The sequence below is a fragment of the Spodoptera frugiperda genome, chromosome 11 (assembly GCF_023101765.2).
Source record: "Spodoptera frugiperda isolate SF20-4 chromosome 11, AGI-APGP_CSIRO_Sfru_2.0, whole genome shotgun sequence".
NCBI lineage: Eukaryota > Metazoa > Arthropoda > Insecta > Lepidoptera > Noctuidae > Spodoptera > Spodoptera frugiperda.
In genome coordinates this window covers 9,084,725-9,112,145 of record NC_064222.1, presented here as the reverse complement: position 1 = coordinate 9,112,145, position 27,421 = coordinate 9,084,725, and the positions used below count along the sequence as shown (strand labels likewise).

General features: G+C 36.4%; 3 protein-coding genes across 4 annotated transcripts in view; 1 reads left to right on the top strand and 2 right to left on the bottom strand.

Annotated features, from left to right (window-relative positions):
* Window positions 1-27,421, bottom strand: part of LOC118275113 (apyrase-like) — a 235,522-nt gene that overhangs the window by 12,899 nt on the left and 195,202 nt on the right. The gene's annotated exons all lie outside the window — the stretch shown is intronic.
* The window catches only part of LOC118274759 (uncharacterized), a 380,866-nt gene that overhangs the window by 176,585 nt on the left and 176,860 nt on the right, over window positions 1-27,421 (bottom strand). The window lies entirely within an intron of this gene.
* Window positions 7,663-24,577, top strand: LOC118274757 (uncharacterized). 2 transcript variants are annotated; one of them, XM_035592451.2, is made up of 7 exons: window positions 7,663-7,811; window positions 19,381-19,555; window positions 20,214-20,367; window positions 22,424-22,544; window positions 22,883-23,014; window positions 23,616-23,829; window positions 24,307-24,577. In XM_035592451.2, the coding sequence occupies exons 2-7, from the start codon at window positions 19,387-19,389 to the stop codon at window positions 24,459-24,461; spliced, it is 945 nt and encodes a 314-aa protein (XP_035448344.1). In that variant the 5' UTR covers window positions 7,663-7,811; window positions 19,381-19,386; the 3' UTR covers window positions 24,462-24,577. The 2 variants fall into 2 exon arrangements, with proteins under 2 accessions (XP_035448344.1, XP_050552704.1); XM_050696747.1 differs by lacking the exon at window positions 7,663-7,811 and adding an exon at window positions 12,708-12,776.

The window sequence follows — 27,421 nt, the reverse complement described above, 5'->3', positions numbered from 1 at the left end:
CACAAGACACAACCAAAATACTAAAAAGAGTTGCAAATCTGCATCACTGACTAAGGAATTAGGTGAATGCCTTATTTCGGTACTCTATTTTTATTGTTTCAGGAAATGAGAGATATTAAAATATCAACCGGGTTTATTTTGGGCTCATTTTGTAAGATGATTGATATTGGAGTTTAAGTATAACACGCGTAAGTATTTTTGTAGTAATAATTTATAGTTGTGGTTAATTGTAGTGTGTAACATACATAGGTACTACACATATATTGATTAGACCTATTGTTAAAAGGAAAATATTACAAAGGCACGGACCACGAGACCACTCGTATTTTGTTACTTATTTTTTAATATGATTAGTAATGCATGTTTTGTGGCTTTTTTTTTTTTTTTTTTTGAAACATCCAATGACTTCTCCCGCCTTCGGCAGGGCGAGAGGGAGTGTCAGAACTTAAAAAGTAAATAACACATATTTTGTTACTTATTTTTTATGGCTCTTTGAGGCGCGCGCGGAACGCGAGTGGATATCTTGTAGCTAAATTATGATAACAATGCTGACAGGTAAAGACAGTACTTTGCAATGTATCCAAGAGTCGGCAGAGTGTAATAAACAATCACCAATCCATTTGATCAACATTGGAAAGCATTATTTAATTGAGAATCTGTTTTATGTACCTTAGATAGGGCTCCTATTTCTGTATCACAGAATTAATATTCCAAAAACCAAACACAAAATGACATTATGCACATAAAATGCAAATAACACATTGCCAACATTTACTCACTCCGTACGTTGTGTGCACATAACAAATTCATTATAATTTTAATTCGAAATCATTTTGGTGTTTCATATTGTGTTGTATTAAATAAACAGACAAACACAAATGTAGTTATTTTTCGCATGAATAACCTAGCCATTTTGTTAGTTAACATACTAAATAGTTAATTGTATATTGTTTTAAAATGATGCTATCGGTGCTAGTATTTCAAAATATCCGTCTTGTAGATTATTTTAAAATATTAGAAACGTATTTTTTATTTTATGATGGAAACAAATACGTTTTGTCTAAGTATTGTTAACTTATATGTCAAAATAAAAAAGTATATGGCTATCGTATTCCTTCTCCCTCTAATAATATATTTTAATATTATTATTTATATCGTTGCAGGATCCAAGACATTCATGTCCCTAGTATGCGCCGGGCTTCAGTATTCCGGTGTTTTTATGGTTGTACTGTAGATCCTGGCATTCATTAATTGCAGCAGTTTTGAGAAATTATGACGGGCTTGTCCCATATAAAAAAATAAAACTTTGCAATCATCAAACCAGACATTAACACGACAAAAACAGAAAAAGCAACCACCTTCCCTTACCCAACTCCAGATAAATAAATAACCAAAAAATACAGGCATAAATAAACAAAGTGAACTTTAAATTAAACTCATACACAAACTGAGATTACTTTTTAGATTAACTGCGTCCAAAATTTGACAACTCGTTAAATTCTCTGACCTCTTTATTCCATTTGAAGTTGTCAAGGTGCTAGCTCCATAATAGGCTTGTGTCAACTAACAATGAAATCAATGGATGAATGTTTCTAGGCGTAAATTGTGATATTTAATCAAGGAAAACCGGCATAATTACTCACAAAATAATAAGATTATTGTTATTTTTACAAATACAAAATCAAAAAAATACACCACGCGCCCATCCGCCGTGAACGCCAATCAGAACGTATGACGTCACATAGTGATATGCGCCATTGTTGTTGTTGACGTTTGGTTAAGATTTCCATACAACAGCACAAGCCACTTCGTTTTTTTGCTATTATTATCGTGTTTAGACAAGTTGAGAGTGCTATTTCCACCCATATCAAACAATACCGATAATAAACTGCCATGGAACCTGGTTTTATGAAAGCGAACAGCAATAATTTACCGAAAATTGACGCTGTTACGCTAGGCCGATTTTTCGCATCGAACACTGACTTTTGTTCATCGGAATTTCGTAATGTTAAAACTTCTATGTAAGTATAAACAATACTAAAATACTGCTTATTATCATTTTCACGTTTATTTATTCTCTGTTTTTTTATCATGTATGGCCGCTCTGCACTGGTGCAGCTTCGTTTTCTTCTGTCTTCTTGACATTCAAATTTACGTGGTAAACAACCTGGTTTCATGCATAAGATACCGTTCCCATAATATGGTACTCTGTATAATTCAGCATATCGTTTGGCAACTGGAAAAATATGAAGACTGTTTAACACAATACAATGCAAAATGCAATTGCATTGTAATTTAAAACCAAAAAGCTTTGGTTCTTCTTAAGATTTACTAGTTGAATATGTAGTCACTACTTTATTAAATAATACTTACGAAATGATCGAAATGATTTTCACAAAAATACATTCTCGATGTCGTTGATAAACAATGAGCATCAGTCCTCCTTGCCAGTTTTAACCACTTTTTTCGCATATTTTTCTTGACCGGAACACGTATGAATAATTTAAGTCGGAGTTTTTATACTTGTACTTATACACTGGGGCACTATACAGCTTTTAAAATACGAAGTTTCCATTTTTATTTAAACAAAACAAACATTCGCCTTAATGTGATATACCTGTTTGCCACTATGTGACGTCCTTCACGACGCCATGACACTTTCTTGTGTTTTTACGTCAGTTTAAAAATATTTTATTCAAACTTAAAATATGTGCTTTAAATATAAGTTTTATCATGAAATATTATTTTTTGGGGTAATACAGGAACTAAACTACCGAAATAAGCCATTTTTGAAATTTACGACACAGGCCTATTTGCCGCCGTTTTCCCACCATTCGTCCACCATCTTGTTTTTAACTTGTCTTGTTCAAAGGAGGCCATTTTGAAAACTTTCAAGTGTTCCAAAATTAATATTTACTGTTTGTTTTGTTTTTAAATGTCGTTGTGGTCCGGAGTTTTAAAATGCTTGCTTCTCATGCATGAAAGTGCGGGTTCACAAACCAACAGCTATAGTAGGTACCTACCAATATGGCTTTTTGCGAGTTATAATATTTATTTTCTGAGATTATTTAGACACCACCGATAAACGGTGAAGGAAAAAGGGTCTACCTTTATTAGTAGAATTTTTTTGGTCATAATTTTATTTTGCATAACAACGCATGGCAGAAACTTCATTTCGCAGAAAATCATTTGGTATACCATCATTTGTAATACATTAAAACGCATAATTTTGTAAGTCAGAATCATCTTTAGGCATAAATTGATACGCATAATAATTGAAAGGTAGAACCATCATATTGCAGAATGTTCACTGTCAGAATCGTCTTTTGGCATAAATTTCATAACCATAATAATTAAAAAGTAGAACCATCATATCTCAGAATGTTCACAGTTAGAATCGTCTTTTGGCATACTTTTAATATCCATAATAATTGAAAGACTCATCTATCACGCAAGCATGCAGCATACAAGCAAGCATGCAGCATGCAAGCAAGCAAACAAGCATGCAAGCATGCAAGCATGCAGCATGCAAGCAAGCATGCAAACAAGCAAGCAAGCAAGCAGCATGCAAGCAAGCATGCAAACAAGCAAGCAAGCAAGCAGCATGCAAGCAAGCATGCAGCATGCATGCAAGCATGCAAGCAAGCAAGCAGCATGCAAGCAAGCAAGCAGCATGCAAGCAAGCATGCAGCAAGCAAACAGCATGCAAGCAAGCAAGCATAGTTTCTGTCACGGCTCAGGCGCTTCGGGGCTCCGGCGGTCCCACGCGCGCTAATCGTCGCAGACGGCTTTCGCTCACCACCGCAACTTCGGCTTATTGGCCGGCTTCGCCGGCCAGCCTCAGCTGCGGCGGCTCGCTTATAGCCGCCTGCTCCTCAGCCCGCGGGCCGCCTCGCCCCTCCGCGCCTACGCGATTTTAAATTGCACTCTAGGGGTAGGACAAACAAGACTACGTGCAGTAGGTTTTGCAGCGATTCGGTCCTGTCACTTCACTAATTTTTATTCTACCATCTTCTTAATATGCCAAGCGAAATTATGCCAAACAATCGTCGCTCTAAATAAACGTTATGTGAAACAAAATTATGCAAAATTAAGCTTTGCCAAACGTAATTATGCGAAATAAAATTCTACCATCTTAAAAGTATGCCTTTGTAAATTCGGACATATAAACATTCGACAAAACAATAATTATATTAAATGATTTTTATGTCATATGTATATTCGTTTAAAGAAGATTCTGCCAAGTGTGTTATGCCAAACAAATTTCGGAGCATTAAAATTCTGCCAGATAGAGGGAACCCAAGGAAAAAATATTGAGGAAATCAGGGCTCATACATAATTTCTAATTATAAGTTTGAAGTCACCAACCTGTATTGAGCAACGGTATCTCAGAATGTTCACAGTTAGAATCGTCTTTTGGCATACTTTTAACATCCATAATAATTGAAAGACTCATCTATCACGCAAGCATGCAGCATACAAGTAAGCATGCAGTATGCAAGCAAGCAAACAAGCATGCAAGCATGCAAGCATGCAGCATGCAGCATGCAAGCAAGCAAACAAGCATGCAAGCATGCAGCATGCAAGCAAGCATGCAAACAAGCAAGCAAGCAAGCAGCATGCAAGCAAGCATGCAGCATGCATGCAAGCATGCAAGCAAGCAAGCAGCATGCAAGCAAGCAAGCAGCATGCAAGCAAGCAAGCAGCATGCAAACAGCATGCAAGCAAGTAAGCATGGTTTCTGTCACGGCTCCGGCGCTGCGGGGCTCCGGTGGCCCCACGCGTGGTAATCGTCGCAGACGGCTTTCGCTCACCACCGCAACTTCGGCTTATTGGCCGGCTTCGCCGGCCAGCCTCAGCTGCGGCGGCTCGCTTATAGCCGCCTGCTCCTCAGCCCGCGGGCCGCCTCGCCCCTCCGCGCCTACGCGATTTTAAATTGCACTCTAGGGGTAGGACAAACAAGACTACGTGCAGTAGGTTTTGCAGCGATTCGGTCCTGTCACTTCACTAACTTTTATTCTACCATCTTCTTAATATGCCAAGCGAAATTATGCCAAACAATCGTCGCTCTAAATAAACGTTATGTGAAACAAAATTATGCAAAATTAAGCTTTGCCAAACGTAATTATGCGAAATAAAATTCTACCATCTTAAAAGTATGCCTTTGTAAATTCGGACATATAAACATTCGACAAAACAATAATTATATTAAATGATTTTTATGTCATATGTATATTCGTTTAAAGAAGATTCTGCCAAGTGTGTTATGCCAAACAAATTTCGGAGCATTAAAATTCTGCCAGATAGAGGGAACCCAAGGAAAAAATATTGAGGAAATCAGGGCTCATACATAATTTCTAATTATAAGTTTGAAGTCACCAACCTGTATTGAGCAACGGTAGTGATAAATGTTCAAACGTACGTCATAGTAGTGGCAACTAAAAAATAAAACTGACATCAACATATTGTTGATATAGGTTGTTATGAAGATTTAACACATTATTGTTTAAAAGTTATTTCTAATTTATCACATTGATAGCAATAAGTTTTACAGTTGTAGGGATGCGGCTGATTGCTGATACATTATTGATAGGCGCTTGACCAGTCATTTGATGTTTTTTTATTACAATACATTCTACATTAAAAGCTTTATCTTTGCTGATACCAAATGTTAATATTTATGATTAAAATCCTAAGATTGACTTAAGTCCTTTTAAGCAGAAGAATTTAGATACTTTACATCATTTGTGTCAAGAGGTTCTTGACACAAATAATACGCAATAACGTTGAGGTTATAGCCATAGCTGCGGACTGCCTGGCGGGTTACCGGGGCTCCGGCTCGAAAAGCAGGAGTAGGAACGGGGTGGTTTTTAGTCAGTAAGAGTCTGACACTCCCTTTCGCCTCGTTCAAGGCGGCAATAGTCATTGGACGTTTTCCCCCTTAAAGAAGTAGGTATGTATTTTACCTGCATGCAAATAATTTCGTAGAATTCCTTCTAATTCAGTAGGTGCTAGATTATAATAATATTATTATGTCAACTATGTGAAATTATTTGCAAAAGAATCGAAAGAAACAGTTTTTTTTTTTCTAAAGTTCAGAATAAGGCCCCTCGCATTCGGCGACTTTTTGTAGCGATGCTGTTGCGCATCTGCATCGATACAGTCGCGAAGCCTAGAAGTCGCCTAGAAGTAACATTCGTGTGTCGCGACTCGCGATGTTGTTGCGGTTTTAGTGAATGCGCAACTATAGTCATTGGCCAGGGGCCTCGTTCGCATTTGACTAAAATATAAGGTCCACATAAAATACTTAATGCAAACTTCGTCATCGTAAAATAACTTAAGCAAATTTTGATTTAGAAAAAATCAATAACCCAAATTCTGTCAAAACTCATCATTTTTCGCAGACGAAGTCGCGGGCAACAGCTATATAGAATAACTAGTAAAACCTTTACGCAACATTCAAACATCTTACATATTTACTAACCTTTCAAAAAATAAACCACATAATATAAGTTTTATACTATCCAAAGGCAAAGTAAAAAATAAAAGAAAAAGTACTTATACTTTTAAAATATTATAAGGAAAAAATCATTAAGTATAGCATCGTACAATACTAGAAGATACTTAATGTACCTACAAAGGTAGCCTTAAATAGGTACCTACGATGGACTTGAAGCCGGAAAAACATGGCAAATATTTGTATCTCGCACCGTTCTTGTTCTTGACATGTGTGTTCACAACTAGATGGGAGGCCAAAGAATATAGCCAGTAGGGACAAGTTGAGTCTGTTTCTACCTACGAATTATTAGCCGGTACACGAGTAGACGGAGCGGCGGTAAGCAATCGCCGTCGCCGCGACACTTGAAACACCAGAGGCGTTACAAGTGCATTGCCGGTCTTTTGAGAGTTAGGAATATAACGGTTGTTGGGGAATTGGGGATTGGGAAGGGGGGTCATTGGTAATCGATACTTATTGACCTTATTTGTTTTTTGATGAGTCAACATTTTTTCACTTATAGTCTAATTTACGCAGTAAAAAAGTAACAAATGAATAACATCCAAAGTGAACGTATTATTATTAACCACAGAATGTGTTCGACACTATAGCGAAGGTCATTATAAAAATAAAAAGTTAAAAATATTACGTTTAAATATGGCTACAGCCTTCGAAAACATACATATTTCCTTAAAAACACGGCAATTCGAAATTTCTTACTACTAAACGACGTTTGGTCAGCGTCGGGGACCCGAACATCAGTATTGTCAGTCCAACCGCTCGACACACGTTACAATTTGACTGCACGGTTGGTGCGGTAGCTGGGCAACTGGCTGCCGCGCAAAGGGTAGCGGGTTCGATTCTCGCACGGAGCAACTCTTTGTGTAATCCACAAATTGTTGTTCGGGTCTGGGTGTCATGTACATGTGAACTTGTATGTTTGTAAACGCACCCACGACACAGGAGAAAATCCTAGTGTGGGGCAACGTTTAAAAAAAATTAGGCGGTCGGGCCTGACCAAAACCAAAGCCTTGATAGACGTCCGAGTATATTAAGGCTATTAAAAATTAATAATAGCTATCTCTACCTACACTCAAATAGCACCAATTTAACAAATCTTCAAGGATGATTTCACCATAAAAGATTAATTGATCTTATAATCATAGATTTGCCTCACAGAGGTTGTAGGCAACAAACCGGTCTAGTCGAGTCTACATTACTGTTCTATGAACCTTACATAGAGTAACAAATAGAATGGAAAACACATTATATTAGCAAACTTAGTGTGATACAGTCGTGGGGATAAGTAAATCCGGTAAGTCAATTTATTTTTTTATTAAATTTAAACCTTAAGGTCAACTGGTAGGGTTGCTTTTAAAATAAGATTATTTTTTGGTGTTGTTTACTTTTTTTTTGGTTGAAAAAAATTGGATCTATAAATAAATTAATTAATTATATTACGTACTTTAGTTGGTAGGTATAGAGTTTTAAATCTAACGACTTTTCATAAAATTGTGAGTAGTGTTAAGAAATTATTGGTAATATTTTTTCGTTAAATAATTTCTTTTAAGAACATTGTATTTTATGGATTCGTATTTTTTTTCTTAATCTCTGGTGTTAATAGATATCAAACTAATATATTCGTAATTAAGGGGAATACCAGTCATGTGAAGAAACGTGTTTTTTTAATGATGCGTTATAAAATTTCTATTTTTTCTTTATACTTAATACACAGAGTCTGGAATTGTGTACATTATTATTATGACAAGTTTACCCTATATATATATTTTTTAATATAATGAGTAGCATTTAAGTAGAGCGCTGGACATTACAAACTATGGCCCACTCTACTCTCACAATACAAAAACGGTGCCAAATGTCCACATTTTAATGTGCCATTTTTTTATAACCTATCTTCAGCATTTTTCTTAAAATACTATTGGGTATGGCCATTTTTTTTTCATCACAGTGCACAATGACATTATGGCATCTCCTCTTTGTACTTGCTTCATGGTAGGGATGCTGGTCACTTTTAACCGGTCAATCTGGTTATCATAGGTAGGATAAGTAGACCTATGTTCAGTATTGGACGTCTTGTGGCTGATATCACATCACATCCACAGCCTATAAGTGACCACTGCTCACCAAAGGCTTCTTCTCGCTTGAAAAAGGTTTGAGCATTAATCACCACGCTTGCTTGATGCGGGTTGGCGATTTCAAACTTATAATTAGAAATTATAAGTCCAGGTTTCCTCACGATGTTTTCAGTGGTGTCTAAATAATCTTAGAAAGTCCTTATAACTCGGAAAAAGTCAGTAAGTAGGTTGCGAACCCTCATGTATGAGAAGCTTAAGCCTCCGAACCACCACGACATTTATATGACGATGGCTGATATATCACAATGATTTAGATTAAGTAATTTTGTCTCCTGCATTAAATTCATACTCTAATAACATCTTCAGATTTTTTCGTTACGGGATCTAAGACAGTCATTCATTTCCCTGGGACGCGCCGGACTTCAGTGTTCCAGTGTTTTCATGTTTGTATCTACTGTAGATCCTGGCTTACAGGAGTTGCAGCGGTATGGGAGGTTGTAGCAGGCTTGTACAAATAAAAAAAATATATCACGATGATTCACCCACCTTACCTCGTAGTCAGGTCCTCTAGTTTTGTGGTTTTTTGAGTGACATAGTTGTATATGTTGAGGTAAAATCCTTGGTTTATTTTTTATGTACTTTTGAGTACTTACTCATAAGAGTTAAATAACTGTAATATATGTAAACAAGGTTGCTTTTATAGCCGATTGTTCCATTGGTGCAGGAATTGCTAGAGCTACTGGTTATTGAGTGGTTTAACTTCAATATTAATATTGAAAATTTCAATATTTTTGTGTAGGAGAGCCATGCTTCGGCACGAATGGGCCGGCTTGACCTGAGTAATACCACCAGGTTTTGTTGTGTGAGTAAGGTTACCGAATCTGAGTGAGGGTTACCCCTAAATTCCTAACTCCCAAAAAGCCGGCAACGCATTTGTAACGCCTCTGGTGTTTAGAGTGTCCATGGGCGACAGCGATTGCTTACCATAGTATAGAAGTAAGAACGAGGTGGCTTTTAGTCAGTAAGAATCTGACACTTCTTCTCGCTTCGCCCAAGGCTGGAGAATTGGATGATTTTCCCCCCTAAAAAAGGTTTATTATAAAGAGCGTTGTTTCCTGAGAGTCTGTGTTAATTCTGTAGTTCCTCTCGAATCTCAAAACTTCACACTTGGCATTCATTCGTTTACTAATAAAGTCTAAACAATCAAACAGTGACACCTTCTGTTCCAATATAGCAAATTGCATATACCTTCGACATTATTATTACTAAAAAAACCATACATAAACAGTCCTTTGTTTGTCATAACATCATTATATCGCAATTATATCCATTAACCTGTCATACATCGCTTAATTATACGATGAAACACTTATAATTATTATGCAAACATAGAATAGAAACTAAATGATTTTCTAATAACTTTAATGAGAGCAAAAAATCAAGGTGTTTAGTATAACCAAGCAGTTAATTATAAGTTTGAAATCACTCATCTGCTTTAAACAAGAGTGGTGATTAATGCTCAAACCTTCTCCATGTGAGAAGAGACCTTCGGTCAGCAGTGGCAACTAATGCTCAAACCTTCTCCACTTGAGAAGAGACATTTGGTCAGCAGTGGAAACTTAGGCTGTTGCTTATAGGCAGATGATAGATGTAAAATGATGACATGAACAGACTATACTGTATATGTACGTGTAATTATGATTTCTATCTCACAAGGCTGACCTTAGAACTTAGGTATAATTACGTTTCTAGGGAAAAGTGGCTGTACTTAGTGCTCATTAATATAGTTTACGGTCGTTTCGTTCAGGTGAGAACTAATTACATTAATAATTATTACATAAAACACATAAAGACAGTGCTGCGTATTTATTTTATGTATTGAACGAGGTATGTAAGATTCGTAGCTACTGTCGTTCCATTGCCTCTGCCTACCTTCATGGGATATAGGGGTGAGGTTATGTATGTATTTTTGAAAACTAGCTACTTCCACTCTGCTCGGTTCCTATTGATCGTAGCGTGATGTTCAATACCCTTTAACCTTTCTTTATAAATGGACTATCCAACACAAAACGAATTTTCCAAATGGGTGCAGTGGTTTAGACGTTAAGAAGAGACAGAGACACGAGTTATTTTCTTATTTTTATAATTTATCACCCACTTGGTCGGTTTTTATTGGTTATAGCGTAATGTTTTAGCCTACAGCCTTCCTCGATAAATGCACTATACAACACAAAAAATATTATTCAAATCGGATCATTAGTTCCGGAGATTAGCGCGTTTAAACAAACAAACAAACAATAAAACTCTTCAGCTTTATAATATTCGCAGAGGTAATATTTATTCAAATCGGACTAGCAATTACGGAGATTAGCGCATTTGCAGAAAGAAGCAAGCAAACTCTTCAGCTTTAAATGTTAGTGCCTTTAAGAACGAAGTTCTTACATCTGAAACAATAGCAATTATTTTGTTCAAAAGGTCAATAAAGGATAATTCCACCAGCTATATGGTTTTTAAACCGTCCAGTTTGTACCGTGCCGGCAAACCGGTCCGTCCCGTTTGACAATATTTTAAGAAATACAGCTGTATTCTCTAGCCACTAAGGCAATTTATTGTGAACCAGTTATTAACCGATTTAGTAAAAGTGTTACAAACGGTTTTTTGATCTCAGTGTCATTAGAAAGGAGGTGCATTTGTGCAAGTCTTAGTCAATAAAGCTAGAATACTTACTAATACTTACTAAAATGTGGGAGAGCCATGCTTTGGCACGAATGGGCCGACTCGACCGCAGTGATACCACGGCCTTACAGAAAACCGACGTGAAACAACGTTTGCGTTGTGTTTCATTGTGTTAGTGAGGTTACCGAATGCAGAACTACTCGCCTTCCAAATCTTCGTATTTCGATTCCCGATTCCCTAACAGCTCTTAAATTCCTTACACCCAAAAGGCCGACAACGTACTTGTAACGCCTTTGGTTTTTCGGGTGTCCATAGGTCGCGGCGATTGGCTTACCGGTGATTCATCTGCTCGTTTACCGACTTACTGTAAACAAACGACTTACTATAGACAAACTATAAAACTAATACTTATATTCATGTGATGTCCACATTATGAAGCACGTACAAAGAGGAGATGCCAAAACAAATCAGTGTCAATCCCGTAAAGTGTCATTGTGTTAAAGGGAATTACAGTAATGACATCACCTCTCTATATTTCCTTAATGCATGTGAATATACAGTAATGACATCACCTCTCTATATTTCCTTAATGCATGTGAATATTAAAATTGTTAAATGGTAATTGGCATAAAGGTACAATAAAGTTTTTAGCACATGAAGTTTAAAAAATATATAATTAAGTTTTTCATAACCTGTTTTGCAATAAAACTGCAGTTGTCTAGGAATAATATTATATTTTTATATTTGTTTTCCAAAATTGTGCATATAAAAAGTTGCTAGAAACTACTAAACATAATGCCTTTTTTTACACTCAAATTTAGTTGGGGACAATTTAAAAGTAATTACATACATTAAAAATTATCACATGTTTAGTATTAGTAGGATTAAGGGCTGCCAATCTCCCATTTGTATTCTTAGGCTAAGTTTAGATGGCAAGAACTAACTGCAGAAGACATTATTCAGTCATTCAGTATATCCAAAGATATTTAAATCACGATAATATTATAAATGTGAAAGCAAACTTTCAGTAGTTTCTACTACTGAATGGATTTTGATGAAATTTGGTACACAGGCAGCGTAGAAGCTAACTTGGGTGAAATGATAATTTTATTGATATCCTACGGAAACGTGGGCGAAGCCGCTGGCATGTGCTACTTAGTTTCTTATAAAAAAAAAACCGAAAATAAATTGTCTATCGATCATCACACACGGATCGTGTCCCATTTGTAATAATTTATTAATCTATGTATAATTTTGTACCTTTGCAATATCCCAAACCGGAATCGAAGGCCAAACTTTGTCACGGACCTTTATTATGGTAATTAGATAACCTATGGATTTGATTGTGGTGAAAAATATTATTATTAAAGTTCATACATTTTCGACCGTGGTTCAGTTTTTTTTTTTTTTTTTTTTTTATGGAATAGGAGGCAAACGAGCAAACGAGTCACCTGATGGTAAGCGATCAGCGCCGCCCATGGACACCCGCAACACCAGAGGAGTCACAGGTGCGTTGCCGGCCTTTGTTTTTTAAAAAGGAGTATGCTCTTTTCTTGAAGGTTTGAAGGTCGTATCGGTTCGGAAATACCGCCGACGACAGCTCATTCCACAGTTTTGCTGTGCGAGGCAGAAAGTTGCGCGACTGACGTTGTCAGTTAGTCAATGACAAGCTTAACTTTATCCAAATGTTGATATGTAAAGGTACTATTTTATTTTTAAGTGTGGGCGAGCCATGCTTCTACACGAATGGGCCAGCTCGGCCGAGTAATACCTCGGCTTTACAGAAAACCGACGTGAAACAACGCTTGCCTTGTGTTTCGTTGTGTGAGTGGGGTTACTGGAGGCCCAATTACTCTCCTTCCCAATCGTCCCAATCCACGATTCCCCAACAACCCGTAAATTTCTAACTCTCAAAAGCCGGTAACGCACTTGTAACGCTTCTGGTGTTTCAAGTGTCCATGGGCGGCGGCGATTGCTTACCATCAGGTGATCCGTCTGCTCGTTTACCGACCTTATATCATAAACAAAAATTGTAACCTACATATTTCCAATATAAACATTACATGTAATTTAAAGAACCACTCAAAATATCCGTGATAACAATAACCTGTTTGATATTTCACGGAAATTTTCAAAAGGGCTAAATTACGTTAATGCTTAGACGTGTACATTTATCATAGATTTGATAATTTTTAATGCAAATATTGTGTTCGTATGACGTTTGAAACCTTTTCACACTCTACGTAAGGATTTAAAATTGTTGATGACACTTATTCGTTTATCGTCATTTTATTTTAAGTGTATCTGTTTAGGTAAATGAAGTGTTTTAAACTTATCTGTCAAGGCTTTAATGTGGGGGTTTTTTTTGAGGAGGGAAAATCATCCAATAAATTCTCCCGCCCTGGGCTAGGCGAGAGGGAGTGTCAGACTCTTCCTGACTAAAAACCACCCCGTTCCTACTCCTGCTTGTCGAACCGGAGTCCCGGTAAACCCGCTAGGTAGACCGCAGCTCCGGTTTAATGGGAGGTAGTCTTGTGTCTATAGTTTACAATATTTTAATTACTATGTAAAAACTATTGTAAACTAATTTACTTTTAGAACACCTTATATATTATGTCGATTAGCACTCACTAGAGATATTGTAATTTGAAATTTTTTTACGAATTATTGTTTTTTTTGCAAGAATTAGTATCTCTTTGTCAAGATTTTTTTAAACAAGTATTCTAAGCCTATGTTAATTTTTTTGAGGTAGTAGGCGGCGGTTTGTTTAGGTAAAATATTATAATATTTCTGTTTTATCTGCGTAACATTCTCAATGTCAATGTAATCGCTTGGAAATAATTTGTACTAGTTGTTGCGTGTGACTTCATTCGCGTAAAATAATGACTTTTGATAGAATTTAGGTTTTTTTTAATATTTAATATGCTGCTTGGTGCACTGCTGCACAGGTTAGTGGGATGGCTGAGTAACAGGCTGCCGCGCAACGGGTAGTGAGACCGATTCCCGCAGGGAGCAACTCTTTGTGTGATCCACAAATTGTCGTTTTGTGTCTGGGTGTCATGTGTATGTGAACTTGTATGTTTGTAAATGCCCCACGACACAGGAGAAAATTTTGAAAGTGTGGGGCAACACTTTATTTAAAAAATAAGAATCAATGGAAAATCTTATAAAAATCTAACCAGATTTTTTTTCCGTTTTATATAAATGCATCGAAAACCTCTAAGAAAAATATCTTACCTACGACCATTAACTCAACAATTATACTTTGACTAAACTGTTTGCCATACAACACGTGTGATATTCTTGGCTGGTTTGACTTACAGAACGACACATCAAGTTACACATAACCAATTTATAATGATCTTGCTTTGTATAATCTCCCCGTACATTCAGGGGTCAGTTTATATTGGTTTTCCATATCTTAGTATGTAGCTGTATACGCCAGCTCAAGTACAAGTCATGTTTGTTTTCCAACTAACACGTGTATATGCAAATGTTTGCGAAACATTGCAAACATTTGTCGTGCACTGAAGGTAGTTGGATGTTGGATGTTGGAGTTCCATTCGCAACTAGCTTCTCGGTATAGCTTTAAAAATAGTCTGGTTGGCTCGTAAATAAGTTAATATATTCATAACTACATGATTTCACGCCTGTCTCCCATGGGAGTAGGCAGAGACGATGCGAAGCAGCCATGTTAGCTGCGAAGCAATCTTGCTAGCTAAGGAGGAGGCGGGGCGCGTGAGGGAACGAATCTCCTCACGCCCCAGCCGTCGCGAGAGACACTCCGGGCGTCGGGGATTGTACGACGATCTCTGGCCACCGCAAGTGCGGGCCTGCGGACGGTGAGCAAGGGTAGCTCGCCGACTGACTAAAACCAGACCCGCGCGTCGCGTTCCGCGCACGCCTCAAAGAGCCATCAGACAACCAGAGATGGAGCCCAGTAGGGCTCTTGATCCGGAGCTGCGGACTACCTAACAGGTTTACCGGGGCTCTGGCTCGACATGTAGGAGTAAGAACGGGGTGGTTTTGAGTCAGTAAGAGTCTGACACTCTCTCTCGCCTTGCCCCAGCGAGAGTAGTCATTGGATGATTTTCCCCCCTCAAAAAAAAGGCAGAGACGTTGGACCGCTAATTTTATTGCTACGTATCTTACGTACTTCTTTCGCTTCATTAACCGTCCATAAACACATTGTAATATAATAATATTATGTATATGTACCCCACAGTCAATTGACTGAGTCTACATACTTGAACATGGTTTAAACAGTCGTAAGCAATAGAAATAATAAGTCAGTATAATCTTTGTACATTATTTCCAGTATATTATTGACATAGCCATTGTTTGTGTTTAACCTAAGCCTCCAAAGGTCAGTGTACCGGATCCCATGGTCGAGCAAAGCGTTATTGTGTGTTTTGATTACGAAACTCATCGAGCTACTGCAAAGTTTATAAAATAATATTAACCTTTTACATGTTATTTTGCAATGAATAATATTATCAAGCGCTAACATAAAATCCTAAATTCTATGATTATTAACTTATTTGTTTATATTATAATTATATTGTTTTCCGTTAAATTTTGTTATAAATAAAATAGAAGTGCCCATTTGTAATATCGAAAAAATCATGTCATCAACTACATACATAAATACATACATACATATATCGTGTGTATTCTACACACGACATATACAACAAAATAACATTTTTAACTATTTTTGTTCGTCTGTCTGTTTGTTCCTGGCTATTCTCTGAAACAGCTGGACAACGTAGCATCGCACATCTCTAGTAGAAAAACTACCCTTACCCTAAAGGTCCCAGGTAAAATCCAATTAACTTATAGATTCTAACATAATATATGAAAGCATCCTTACGAAATTTTCCATATTTATTAAACAATTATTATAGCATTATAATCGTCATGATTATTTTGACCGTCACATTGTCACATCATCGGTTGAATTAATGATTTATTCAAACACTGAAGTGTTGTGCTCGAGGCTCATATAATTAGCACCTAGATCTAGGCAGGTTTTAGTATATACGTATGACTGGGTATCCGGGTTAGGAAAGGTCAGTTCTTTTTTTTAAAGTTTGTTTTCCTTAAGGCTTTGTTCGTTTTAATAAAGATTTTTCTCTAATGATACCTTTGAGAGTTAATTAAATTATCTTTTAAATCTTCAAAGATATAAAATAGTATTGATAACTAAACATAAAAATATCCTAAATTAATTATTATGTTATCGGATTACTCACGTATTTGTTTGACGAGGAACTCGACTAGTTTCAAGCCATGCTAGAGGCTCATACTCATGAGTAGCATTCCGCGACACACACGACGCGACGATTGTCGCGCTACTACTGTTATAATAAACTAAAAAATACTCAGATGATGTTACAAAAAAAAATTAATACATAATATACATCACATAGTGCCAAAGTATGGCTCTCCCACACTTGAATAGCTGCATGGTTAGTGCGGTGACTGGAAAAACGGCTGCCGACTAACGTGTAGCAGTTTCGATTCCCGCACGGAGCAACTCTTTGTCTGATCCGCAAATTGTTGTTTCGGGTTGTACCTATGTGAAATTGTATATTTGTAAACGCACCCACGATGCAGGAGAAAGTTTTAGTGTAGGGCAAGGTTTATTAAAAAAAAACAGGTGATACTAATATTCGCTATATCTTTTATCACTTTATTAAATCTGATCGAATGCCATTTCCTCGCAACAGAGATTTTTGACCATGGACAATATGGACATACAAATTTTTGCATCTAAATGTTGCAATTTTCTCAAAATTAAAATTCATTTGCAACAAAAAACTTTTGAAATTTCATCATATTTGCATGCTGTAGGCTGCGCAATGTGTGGCAAGGTTAACTGGTATAATTAAGTTAGAAATATATCATTATGCAACGTCTACGCGTTTTATGCATGATTTAATGTTTCGCGTCTGAGTCTCAAGCGTGGGTAAGGCGCATGAGATTTTGTCTAAAGACAACTATTTTAATTTTATTCACATACAGGCACTTTGGGATGTAACAGCTGCCCAAAAGCCTCCTCTCGTACGGAGAAGGTCTATTAATATATCTATTTAATATGTATGTTTACCAATTTTTGGATTAAATTAACTATTGCAATGCACAATTTTCTAAAAATGGGTAATCGATTGAATCGGGCTTTATATTTTGATTAAATCTATTCAGCATAATTAGGAATAATTAATTAGTAAAAATACATAATATTGCACTACTTTTTTCCATTCATACATAATACATAGATACATATTACATGATTTCTCTTAAGTGTAGGCAGAAACATCTTCTTCTTCTACAGAATCTTACATGCTTCTTTCCGTTCGTAAACAGTCACCTTTCATTTATTTCCATTCATTTTTTTTAATCTGAACAATATTAACCTAGTTTTTAAAAGAAAAGCAATACAGTTCAAACTACTATACCAGATGTATTATATAAAAACAACAACAACTAATATAAATTACAAAACCTTGTCCTCAAAAAAAGGACATCAAGAATATAGTAATGGATCGTAAAATAGCCTTTAAAGGCATCACACTTACTTCCTTAAACCTTGTTGCAATAAATCGGTCAGTATCGCTTGACTAGAGAGGCGAGAATCCCTAATCAATAGTTAATTCAACCGTAGAGTTGAGTTTAATCTTTGTGTTATTCTGTTTTAAAGTTTTCTTAAAGTTTTAGAGTATTTTGGTACTTTAAGAGATGATTGTATTTTTAGATATCAATTTATATTTGTTTTTTATATCGTCACCTTTTATTCCCGTAGGGGTAGGTAGAGGTGCACATTATGGCACGTAATGCTACTGTACAATGTACACTCACTTTTAACAGTTTACGTTGTAAGTGTAAGTGGTGAGCCTATTGCCATATACCGGGCACATTTCCAGACTCCGAGCTACTACTGAGAAATTTTCGAAAAACTGAAAACGGTTAGGTATAGGCTTAACATGGCGGTTCTCTTTAAAAAAAAAAAACTGTTTTTTTTGGGTTTTGTAATTAAATGCTGATTATTCTGAATTACTCATTGAATATCAGGGAAGATTTTTGTTATAACTTTCGTGAGACATACTAAATTAATTATTATGTCATTGGCTTACTTACGTGCCTATGAGCTCAATCTATCACTCTATATAAGGCTCTAGCATAGCTTGAAACTAGTCGAGTTCCTGTAAGAGTAAGCCAATAACATAATAATTAAGATATAAAATGAAATTATATTTACATAACACCAGATGACCAGACCCATCTATTAAACTTTAAGCCCAACTATTAACAAAAGCCACAACAGGTCATCCTATAACCAAAGCACTCATAATTTACTGACCATATAATGTGACGTCACTGCTCATAAACGAGTTCCTAACACAATTAAAACGTGTATGCAATTTACCGTGTTCTCGGGAACTCATTGCGAAGTGATTACTATGTAATTATAAGTTTAAAATCTATATACTGACATAATAATATTATATTGTTAGTTAACGAAGCCCAATACTGTATTTTACATAATTATCACACTTTTAAGTCATTTATAATGTTTTTGTACTCTTTAACTTAAAGTCAAACCTATTACTATTTTCCGAGAAACCATTTTGCACAATAAGTCTTTGTTAAGATTTTCGAAATTAAAAATTCTATAATGTCAATTAATGAAAATTCAATTTAAGTCATAACACATATATATTTAGTATATTAGATTTATTTAATTTTATTATCTGTGCAAGTAAGATGTGCTACGAAAATATGCCACCGCACAAAGTATATAATATGAGTATACAATGTATCGATAGTAGGGAAGCCATCCGTAGCATGCATCCATAGCACGCATCTTTTCATATAAAAAACATAGCCTACCTGAGTCCATTCCCACCAATGCTAAGCTATGTGTACCAATGAATATAATTATGATTGGTGGAAGCTAAACGCATCCATAGGAACGTAGCGTATCACATCTCTGGTGGAAAAGCATTCTCAAACTTAAAAACTATTAAGTATAGACTACCTTTAAGATCTGTAATAATTAACCATCAGTGGATAAAAAGAAAGTAACATAACCCTTTTTCTTCTTTCCAGACCAAAATGGAAGAAATACCACATCACCCGTTAATAACGGTGACCCCAGAGTCAGTGAAGAAAGTGCGGCAAATGTGTGAAATAGATGATGTACAGAAGATCAAGGATTGCTTGGACATCATTGAGGAATGGATCAGTAAACAGGATCATCTTGTTGAAGCCAGCAAATATATAAGTGAGTTGAAATTAGTTTATTAACAATGAGGTTTCTTCTTTAACTAGACGGACTAGATGGTGTTTCGAATGTATTGACAATAGAAATAAGGCTATTTCACACGCAGATGGCGCTTTGAGCGAGTTTAGTCGCGTCAGTAATATCAGTGCCTCTGTCAAATATAACCCTAAATTATGTTTAACCTCTCGTATGCCGTATATAAGACAACAATAGAAAACACATTGTGTCTCGCGTGAATCCGCGTTCCGAACACACGATGCTTGTCAGTAAAACTTATAACTGCATGACTACATTACTGTGTGGATAATAGCCAAACAAGACGTCTTCGGCTGGAATCAGAATGTATCACAAGTATTTGTAATTTTATCTTTCTCACAGCTTTGGGTTCATAATTCTAGCCAGATTATAACAGAAAGTGAAAGCTCGTCTAGCTTCTACACAACCAACTAATTGGTAAAAAGGCTAACTACTGCAAGTCAAAGCATTTATTTCAATTAATCCTAAATTAGGCACTTTTGAGACGTCAAATTGAATTGTCCGTCAGTCTGTCTGTCAGTGAAGCTAGACGCTCGTTCCAAAATGTAGCAGTACCAAGTTCCCTAATACATAATTTGATCTTCTTACTTTATATTTACTGGAACTTCTCTCAACATTTCAGCAAGGAATCTTCTAGAACGAGTGTTCCTTATAGCAAAGGGTTCCACAGAAGGCACAAAGCGAAGGATTGAGAGACTGTTGACCTCGAGAGGAATGATGCCAGAACTCTGCATGAACAGGACTGTTGAAGAGTTTGAAACACAGTGGGATGTTGTGTGAGTAGCTTAGAAATTTTAAGTAGAATAAAGATGTTTGTCATCTCCTCTTCAGTTAGGATCAGGAAAAGGTTCCATAGAGGGCATAAAACTTGGTTAGCGTTATAGTATGGATTTTCTTTCTACATTGAAGAAAGAATTTCAATGTTACCATTTATGTTAGTTTGATATGCTCATTGGCTGAATGATCTGATAATTCACACCGCAATCTTTAGGTATAGATTTATCTAGAAAAAAATACACCTTCGCAATAGTCGATTGATAGTATAGAACAGCTAATTTAGGTTTGACAATCAAGCCCATACAATTTTGCTGACCACTAGTGGTCCCATACTATAAAATGTTTCTTAAAAAAAACGTTGTCCACACTAGGATTTAATCTAACACTGTACGTGAAGTGCGTTTACAAACATATAATTTCACATGCACATGACACCCAGACTATATTTTAAACGTTTAAATATTTGATAACCATTTAAATGCCATTTATACTGACTGATCAATATAGTTTTTAAGTAACCAATACACAAATGTCTGAACACCTGTTACTATAAAGCGTTTAAATGAAATATTGCGATTTCTAGCCATATGAATCGTGCCTTATTATGAATATACATCCGAGGCTTTTGACTTCAAGCTATTAAATTGTAGAACAGTTCATATCGACTCGTTTTAAAACTGGTTTCACAAGCATATGGAATTCCATATTAGTAGCTACAGTATCGCTTTTAGAATCGCAGGAATATTAATAGAAGCAAAATAATTAGCCTGATATTATTTAAAGAAAACAAGTAAAAATGTAGTCGGCATCAGGTGCGATGACCCAAAAACATGTAAAAAATAAACTTAACGTTATCTTTTTAAAGGGACGTTCTTTTTGCATTGTATATTTTTGCCAGTTATGTGATGGTGTACGTGTTTTACCTTCCTTAACAAGTTTTAAGGTTTTTTTTCTAATCCAAATCAAGTACCTACGAAGCCCAACTACCCTGTGCCCAATCATTATAACCCTGAAATCCCCAAAAATTCTCGATTCCCCTACATCTAATCTAAATCAAGTACCCAGGAGGCCCAACTACCTCCGTGCCCAATCACCCTGACTCCGACATCCACAAAAAATCTCAAATCCCCAAAAATTCTCAAATGCCTAACAAAGGCCGGCAATGCACTTGTAATGACCCTGGTGTTTCGGGTTTCCATGAGCGGCGCCAATTGCTTGCCATCAAATGATTTGTCTATTCGTTTACCGGCTTATCCATGATTCAATTCAATCAAACTTTATTGATTAGGACCAATTGTAGTTGTAGCACATCTTCTGTGGTCAACGAGGTCATTTTCAAGTACAGGGCAGACCGTTAAGTTATCCTTTTTTATCAACTCATTCACACCTTTTTTTAACACTTCTACACCTCATAATAAATCAATCAAGTCATTCTCAAGTACATTTATTTTTTGCAATTTGGAAATTGGGCTTTATTTATATCTAGCATTAAAATCTAAAATGCCATTGACCTTTAATGTATCTTTAACTGTAAAGTTAAATTGCGCTGATTGAAATCAAGTATTTATAAGTGTCTTTTAAAAAGGTTATAGCAATATTTCATTAAAAAATGTTTACAGCAAGTTAGTTATAGTTGCTCAATTGACACAATATCAGATGAAGAATTATTTATATTATATACAAATAAATTATTTGAAAGACTGATTTTAATTTCAATAGATTTTATTAGGATGGAACAAGCTGTTTAGAATTGAGTGGACAGTCCATGGTCAAAAGTGAAGGCTTCTAATTAATGGCTCTTGAAGAAATTTAGTCATATTTTTATAATAATTATCGTGAGACATACTAAATTAACTAAAAATCACGGTTTACTCACGAAACATATGGAGAAAAGCTCTTCTAGTTTCGAGTCACAAAGGGACTCTTCATCATGAGCAGCGTGCGTAAACGATGTGATAGTGAGCCTAGCAGTAGGTTTGGTCAAATCCATGTCCAGTAGTGGACATCTTGTGGAATAATAAATGTATAAATAAAATTTATTTCCAAAATTTTCAGGCACTACGTTCCCCTACCGAAGCTGCATCCAGTAGACCAGTCCAGGGTAATGGTGACCCAGTTCCTCACTGAGAAACTGGATCCCTTCAGCATCCTGTCATACTTCAGATACTGCTTTTTGGTAAGTCACAATAAACTATAACTTAAAAATACTATAATCTAACCGTATTGAAATTGACATTGCATATATAACCCGCAAAAGGCCGGCAACGCACTTGTAACGTCTCTGGTGATTCAAGTGTCCATGTGTCTGGTGTTCAAAACAAACATGTGATATTATCTATAAAAGTACTATTAATTTGCTTCCTTTGAAGTTAAAGTCATTTTGGCAGCCCCATTACGACCTCAACTAGACATAATTCGAAAGTCTCATCCCAAGTTTTGTCTGATTCGGCAGTATACACCTAGTAGCTGACATGTTCACGATATTTCAACAACTTCTTCCATTTCTGTTTTCAGATCGGAGAGTACAGAATCAACTACGACTACACACCGTCAGAGCGGTTCGTGATCGATCTCACAAACATACACTTTGGTCTCCTCGGCAAATTGAACCCTATTACTATCAAGAAATCTGAAGTTTTATGCACAGTAAGTATGAAAGATTTCAAGCTATTATAGTCTTAGTTGCCGAAGCTTAAGAGTCACAAAAGTGATTAAAAACCTCCTACAATTTCTGGGGATTGATTAAAACTCTGATGAAGCACACCAAAGAAAAAGAAGGCTATTTGAGAGCAAAGAATATAGATTTTCTTGATATAAATGTTTTCTGATACGAGTATTTTCTTAATTGGTAATGTATTTTGTATGAAAGGCCTATAAAATGCCATTTTGTCGTAAACGTAATAATTATTTTTAAAGTGATCGAAGATTCTTTAAAATTAAAAAAAAAAGCTAGTAGTTCTGTTTCTTCCTTCCAACCCCCTGTGATTTTTTTTTACCTAGCGTAGATATTGAAATCGACAAACGACGACAAACGCACACAACGAACAAAAGGATATAGTATAGTTAGCGTTTATAACAGTCCTGGGAAATTGTTAACGATATCTCATAGTAAATTTTTCCTATCGCTCATTCAACGAAGTCCGCCCTCTCCTTTTGTCATCTTCTGCTCCAATTCAGACAACTGCTCGACTACTTCAAAACGTGAATCAATAAACATCGTCTAAATTCACACTTTTTATAATTCCAGGAAGGTATTGGCACCAAGATCAAGGGTATCCACATACTCAACGCACCTCCTTTCATTGATAAGCTGGTCTTCATCCTCAAACAAGCCTTGAGAGAGAAGGTGGCGAACAGGGTCCACGTCCACAATTCTTATGAAGACCTTCAAAAGCATATTCCAAGGGAAATTTTGCCAAAAGACTACGGTGGTGATGACCAGTCGGTGGCGAAGTTGAGTGGTGAGTACAAAACATTTATTTGAAGCTTTTCCGGATATATCTCGTACTTAGAAATTGATTTACGGATAAAACATTCACTGCTGGAAATAATAAATAATAAGGGTATAAAAATTAACAATCTAATTAGTCCGTCATCTAAGTAAAAATATTAGACATGCTTTTTTTTAATTTGTAAGATTACAACACTTAGATAACTCGGAATAATGTTAAGGACTGGGAAAAAAGTGAGCTCACTTTTCCCTAAAAAAATTAATAAATCGTGACGTCACACGAACGACGAATGCCGAACGCACACTCGTTTCGATCTAGTAAAATGTAAAGGAAATTTGTACTAAGAGTACTACAGTCAAGCAGTAAACTACATCACGATCAAAGCAGCTGTTAATATCTTAATAATAAGTAGCAAATAATGTACGGTATAGGTTATATGGCTTGTCAATATAACAATAACACAACTTTAATTCTAACTCATTTCAGAACGATGGAAGGAAACCCTGCGAACACCAGAGGCAAGACAATTAATAAAAGATGCAGAAAAATTGGTCAGTGATGAATCAAAACGACAGACATCCAAATTCAATGAAGAATACATGGGAATGCCTGGATCGTTCAGAAAATTAACCGTAGATTAAGTTCCTAGTTCTTTTTAGTATATTATTACTGATCTTTCTGCTTTTGGAGAATGTAAAATGAATATTTATGATGTAAAATACTTCCCATACCATATAAGTTCTCGCGATTGATTTTGATCATGGTGGGCAGTCTATCTAAATAGACTAGGCCACTGTCTAGGAGATATCATAGTGGACTAGCCTGTGCGCAAACATAGGTGCACTCGCTGTTCTTTCACTCTCGGGTGGTTCACACCCAGTGGGAGGGCAGATCGACACGACTGGAGAGAGGTCAAGCGCAGGAGTCAGTCACCACCAATTCGGTCGCCAATGCTATTTTTTCGACGTCAATTCCATTTTGATACTGTCGCAGTATGGTGTTATGACTCTGGTGTCTAGTTTGGTACCTTGATGTCCTGATGAAATATAGCTCCTAAAGTTGTAATGTCCGAAATCTATATTGATCTAAAGATTTTGTGTTTTTGGGGTATTCCTTTTCAGTAAATCTTCTTCTGGACATTTTGATGTATCTGTAAACTCTTTTTCCATTCTCCATTGCATTTTTCTTACCAGGGATTAACTAAATATGTGAATTGTGTGAATTTTACTTCTATAGTAGACATTGCTGAAGGGCTATTTAGTTATCTGGCTTGGATATAATATTTATTGTATACATACATAGCAAACATGGACGTGGATAATATTTGACATATTAGTTTTTAATGAATGTGAATACTTAGTTTGGAAAAACTTGTAAAATAAATTAAATGTTTCATAAAGTTTCAGTTGTGTTTTTAATACTGTGTGAGTGAGGTTACCGAAGGCCCTTCCCAATCCTCGATTCCCCAACAACTATCAAGTTTCTAACACCCAAAAGGCCGGCAACGCACTTGCAACGCTTCTGGTGTTTGAGGTGTCCATGGGCGACGGCGATTGCTTACCATCAGTTCATCTGAACTATGCGATATACCATTAAATAAATTACTAAGGTTAGATGTTGATTACTGTATCTATTTTTAGGTGTTTCCGCTTCGTAGACAGTTTTATTGTTTTTAAGCAAGATGCATTTGTCATTTGTAGGCCGCCTTTTGTCCACCATATCCACAAATGCATGCACTGGTCAAAGGACGCGTGGTGGCGAGTAGGCCTTTGCATCATCACATCATATACATATACTTTACCTTTTTATTTAATAATTATGGGCTGATATTTTGTGTCACAGTACACAATCACATTATGGCATTTCCTTTTTGTACTTCTTCATGACTACTATACTGCTTCATGATTTATACGATCTAATAATCTTGAACACATACGACATAGGTGACGTGGAAACTAACACCGACGTTGCACAGCCAACTGGTTAATTATTTTTATTCTGCGGGCGAGTGATCTTTCCATCGAAGAATTTTATGGTAGACCTGAAAAGTACCCAGCTGTGGACCACCTAGCTAGCTACCGGCGCTCCAGCTCAACGATCAGGAGAAGGAACGGGGTGGTTTTTAGTCAGTAAGAGTCTGAAACTCCCTCTCGCCTCACTATAAGCGGTAGAAAATAATTGATGATTTTCCCTTCTCAAAAAAGGCCTGAAAAAGACAACTTTTGTATTAAAAAAGAAGAGTGTATAAGACATTTATGTATAAGTGTGGGAGAGCCATGATTCGGCACGAATAGGCCGGCTCGACTGGAGTGATACCACAGACGCCTCAGAGAAAACCGACGTGAAATAACGCTTGTGTAGTGTTTCATTGTGTGAGTGAGGTTACTGGAGGCCCAATTCCCCAACCTTTCTAACCCCCAAAAGGCCGGCAACGCAGTTGTAACGCCTCTGGTGTTTCGGAAGTCAATGGGCGGCGGCGATTGCTTACCATCAGTTGATCCGTCTGCTCGATTACCGGCTTATACCATAAAAAAGATTGATTACAGTCACAAGAACATATTTTTGCCTCAAAACCTCTGCGATATATAACATGCTACGTTATATAATAGCAAGTTAACGACGATTTTAACAACAAATTGAATGAAGTTAATGTTAACGATTAAAGTTAAGATTAACTTATTTATGAAAATTGAAGGTTATTTTTTGCATGCGAAACTCTAATGTTTAAATACGTTTTTAAAATAATATTTATTATCATTATCGTTATCGTTACAATGCAGTTTTTGTTATTTTACGTCATCTCATTGTTTCTTTTTTTGTAACATTTAAGTAGATTTTTAATGTTAATTTTTGCGAATTTTGTTTGTCCTATTTGGGTTCTGTCTTTGATTAAAAAATAAAATTGTATAATACTAGCTGACCCGGCAAACGTTGTTTTGCCTTATACATTATTTCTAGAAAATAAATAGTAGCTGAATACGCATAATTATAAAATTTTATAAAAATTACTGGGCTTTTTACGGAGTCTGGAATTGAGTCCATTATATGGCAATAAGCCCCCTATTACATGGGACACAATTGGTGAAAAATGCGTGTACATTGTACAGCGGCATTAGGTGCCATAATATGCACTTCTGCCTTCCCCTTCAGGGATAAAAAGGCGCGAAATTAAAAAAGAAAATGCCTGTTGTCAGTTCTATAGGTGTGTGTAAAAGTTATATTATGTGAGTAAAGGCGATCATCGTCTTGAAGTTAAAACTGGATATATAAATATAAATTAACTAGTGGACATCGCGAACTTAGATTTGCCTTGAAATTTGTATGCGCATATTTTTTATTTTTTCTTGACTTGACTTAAGGTCCTATGACCCCTAGATGGGGCAGAGGGCGTCCACAGAGGTCCTCCATCTCGATCGGTCTTGAGCTTCCCGCTTCACCTCGCTCCACGTCATGCCGATGCCCGCCGCTTCCGCCACTACAGTACGTCGCCAGGTTTGCCGAGGACGGCCACGCTTCCTTTTCCCCTGGGGATTCCATTCTAAGGCTTGCTTTGGAATGTGGTCGGGGCCTCTTCGGAGAGTATGGCCAATCCATCCCCACT

Bases quoted from the DNA above. Each gene is read 5' to 3' on its own strand.
- LOC118274757 (XM_050696747.1), top strand. From the start codon at position 12,723: ATGGTAAGCGATCAGCGCCGCCCATGGACACCCGCAACACCAGAGGAG. The intron at 12,777-19,380 runs GTGCGTTGCCGG...TCTTCTTTCCAG, and splicing joins CAACACCAGAGGAGTCACAG to ACCAAAATGGAAGAAATACC. The intron at 19,556-20,213 runs GTGAGTTGAAAT...TCAACATTTCAG, and splicing joins TGAAGCCAGCAAATATATAA to CAAGGAATCTTCTAGAACGA.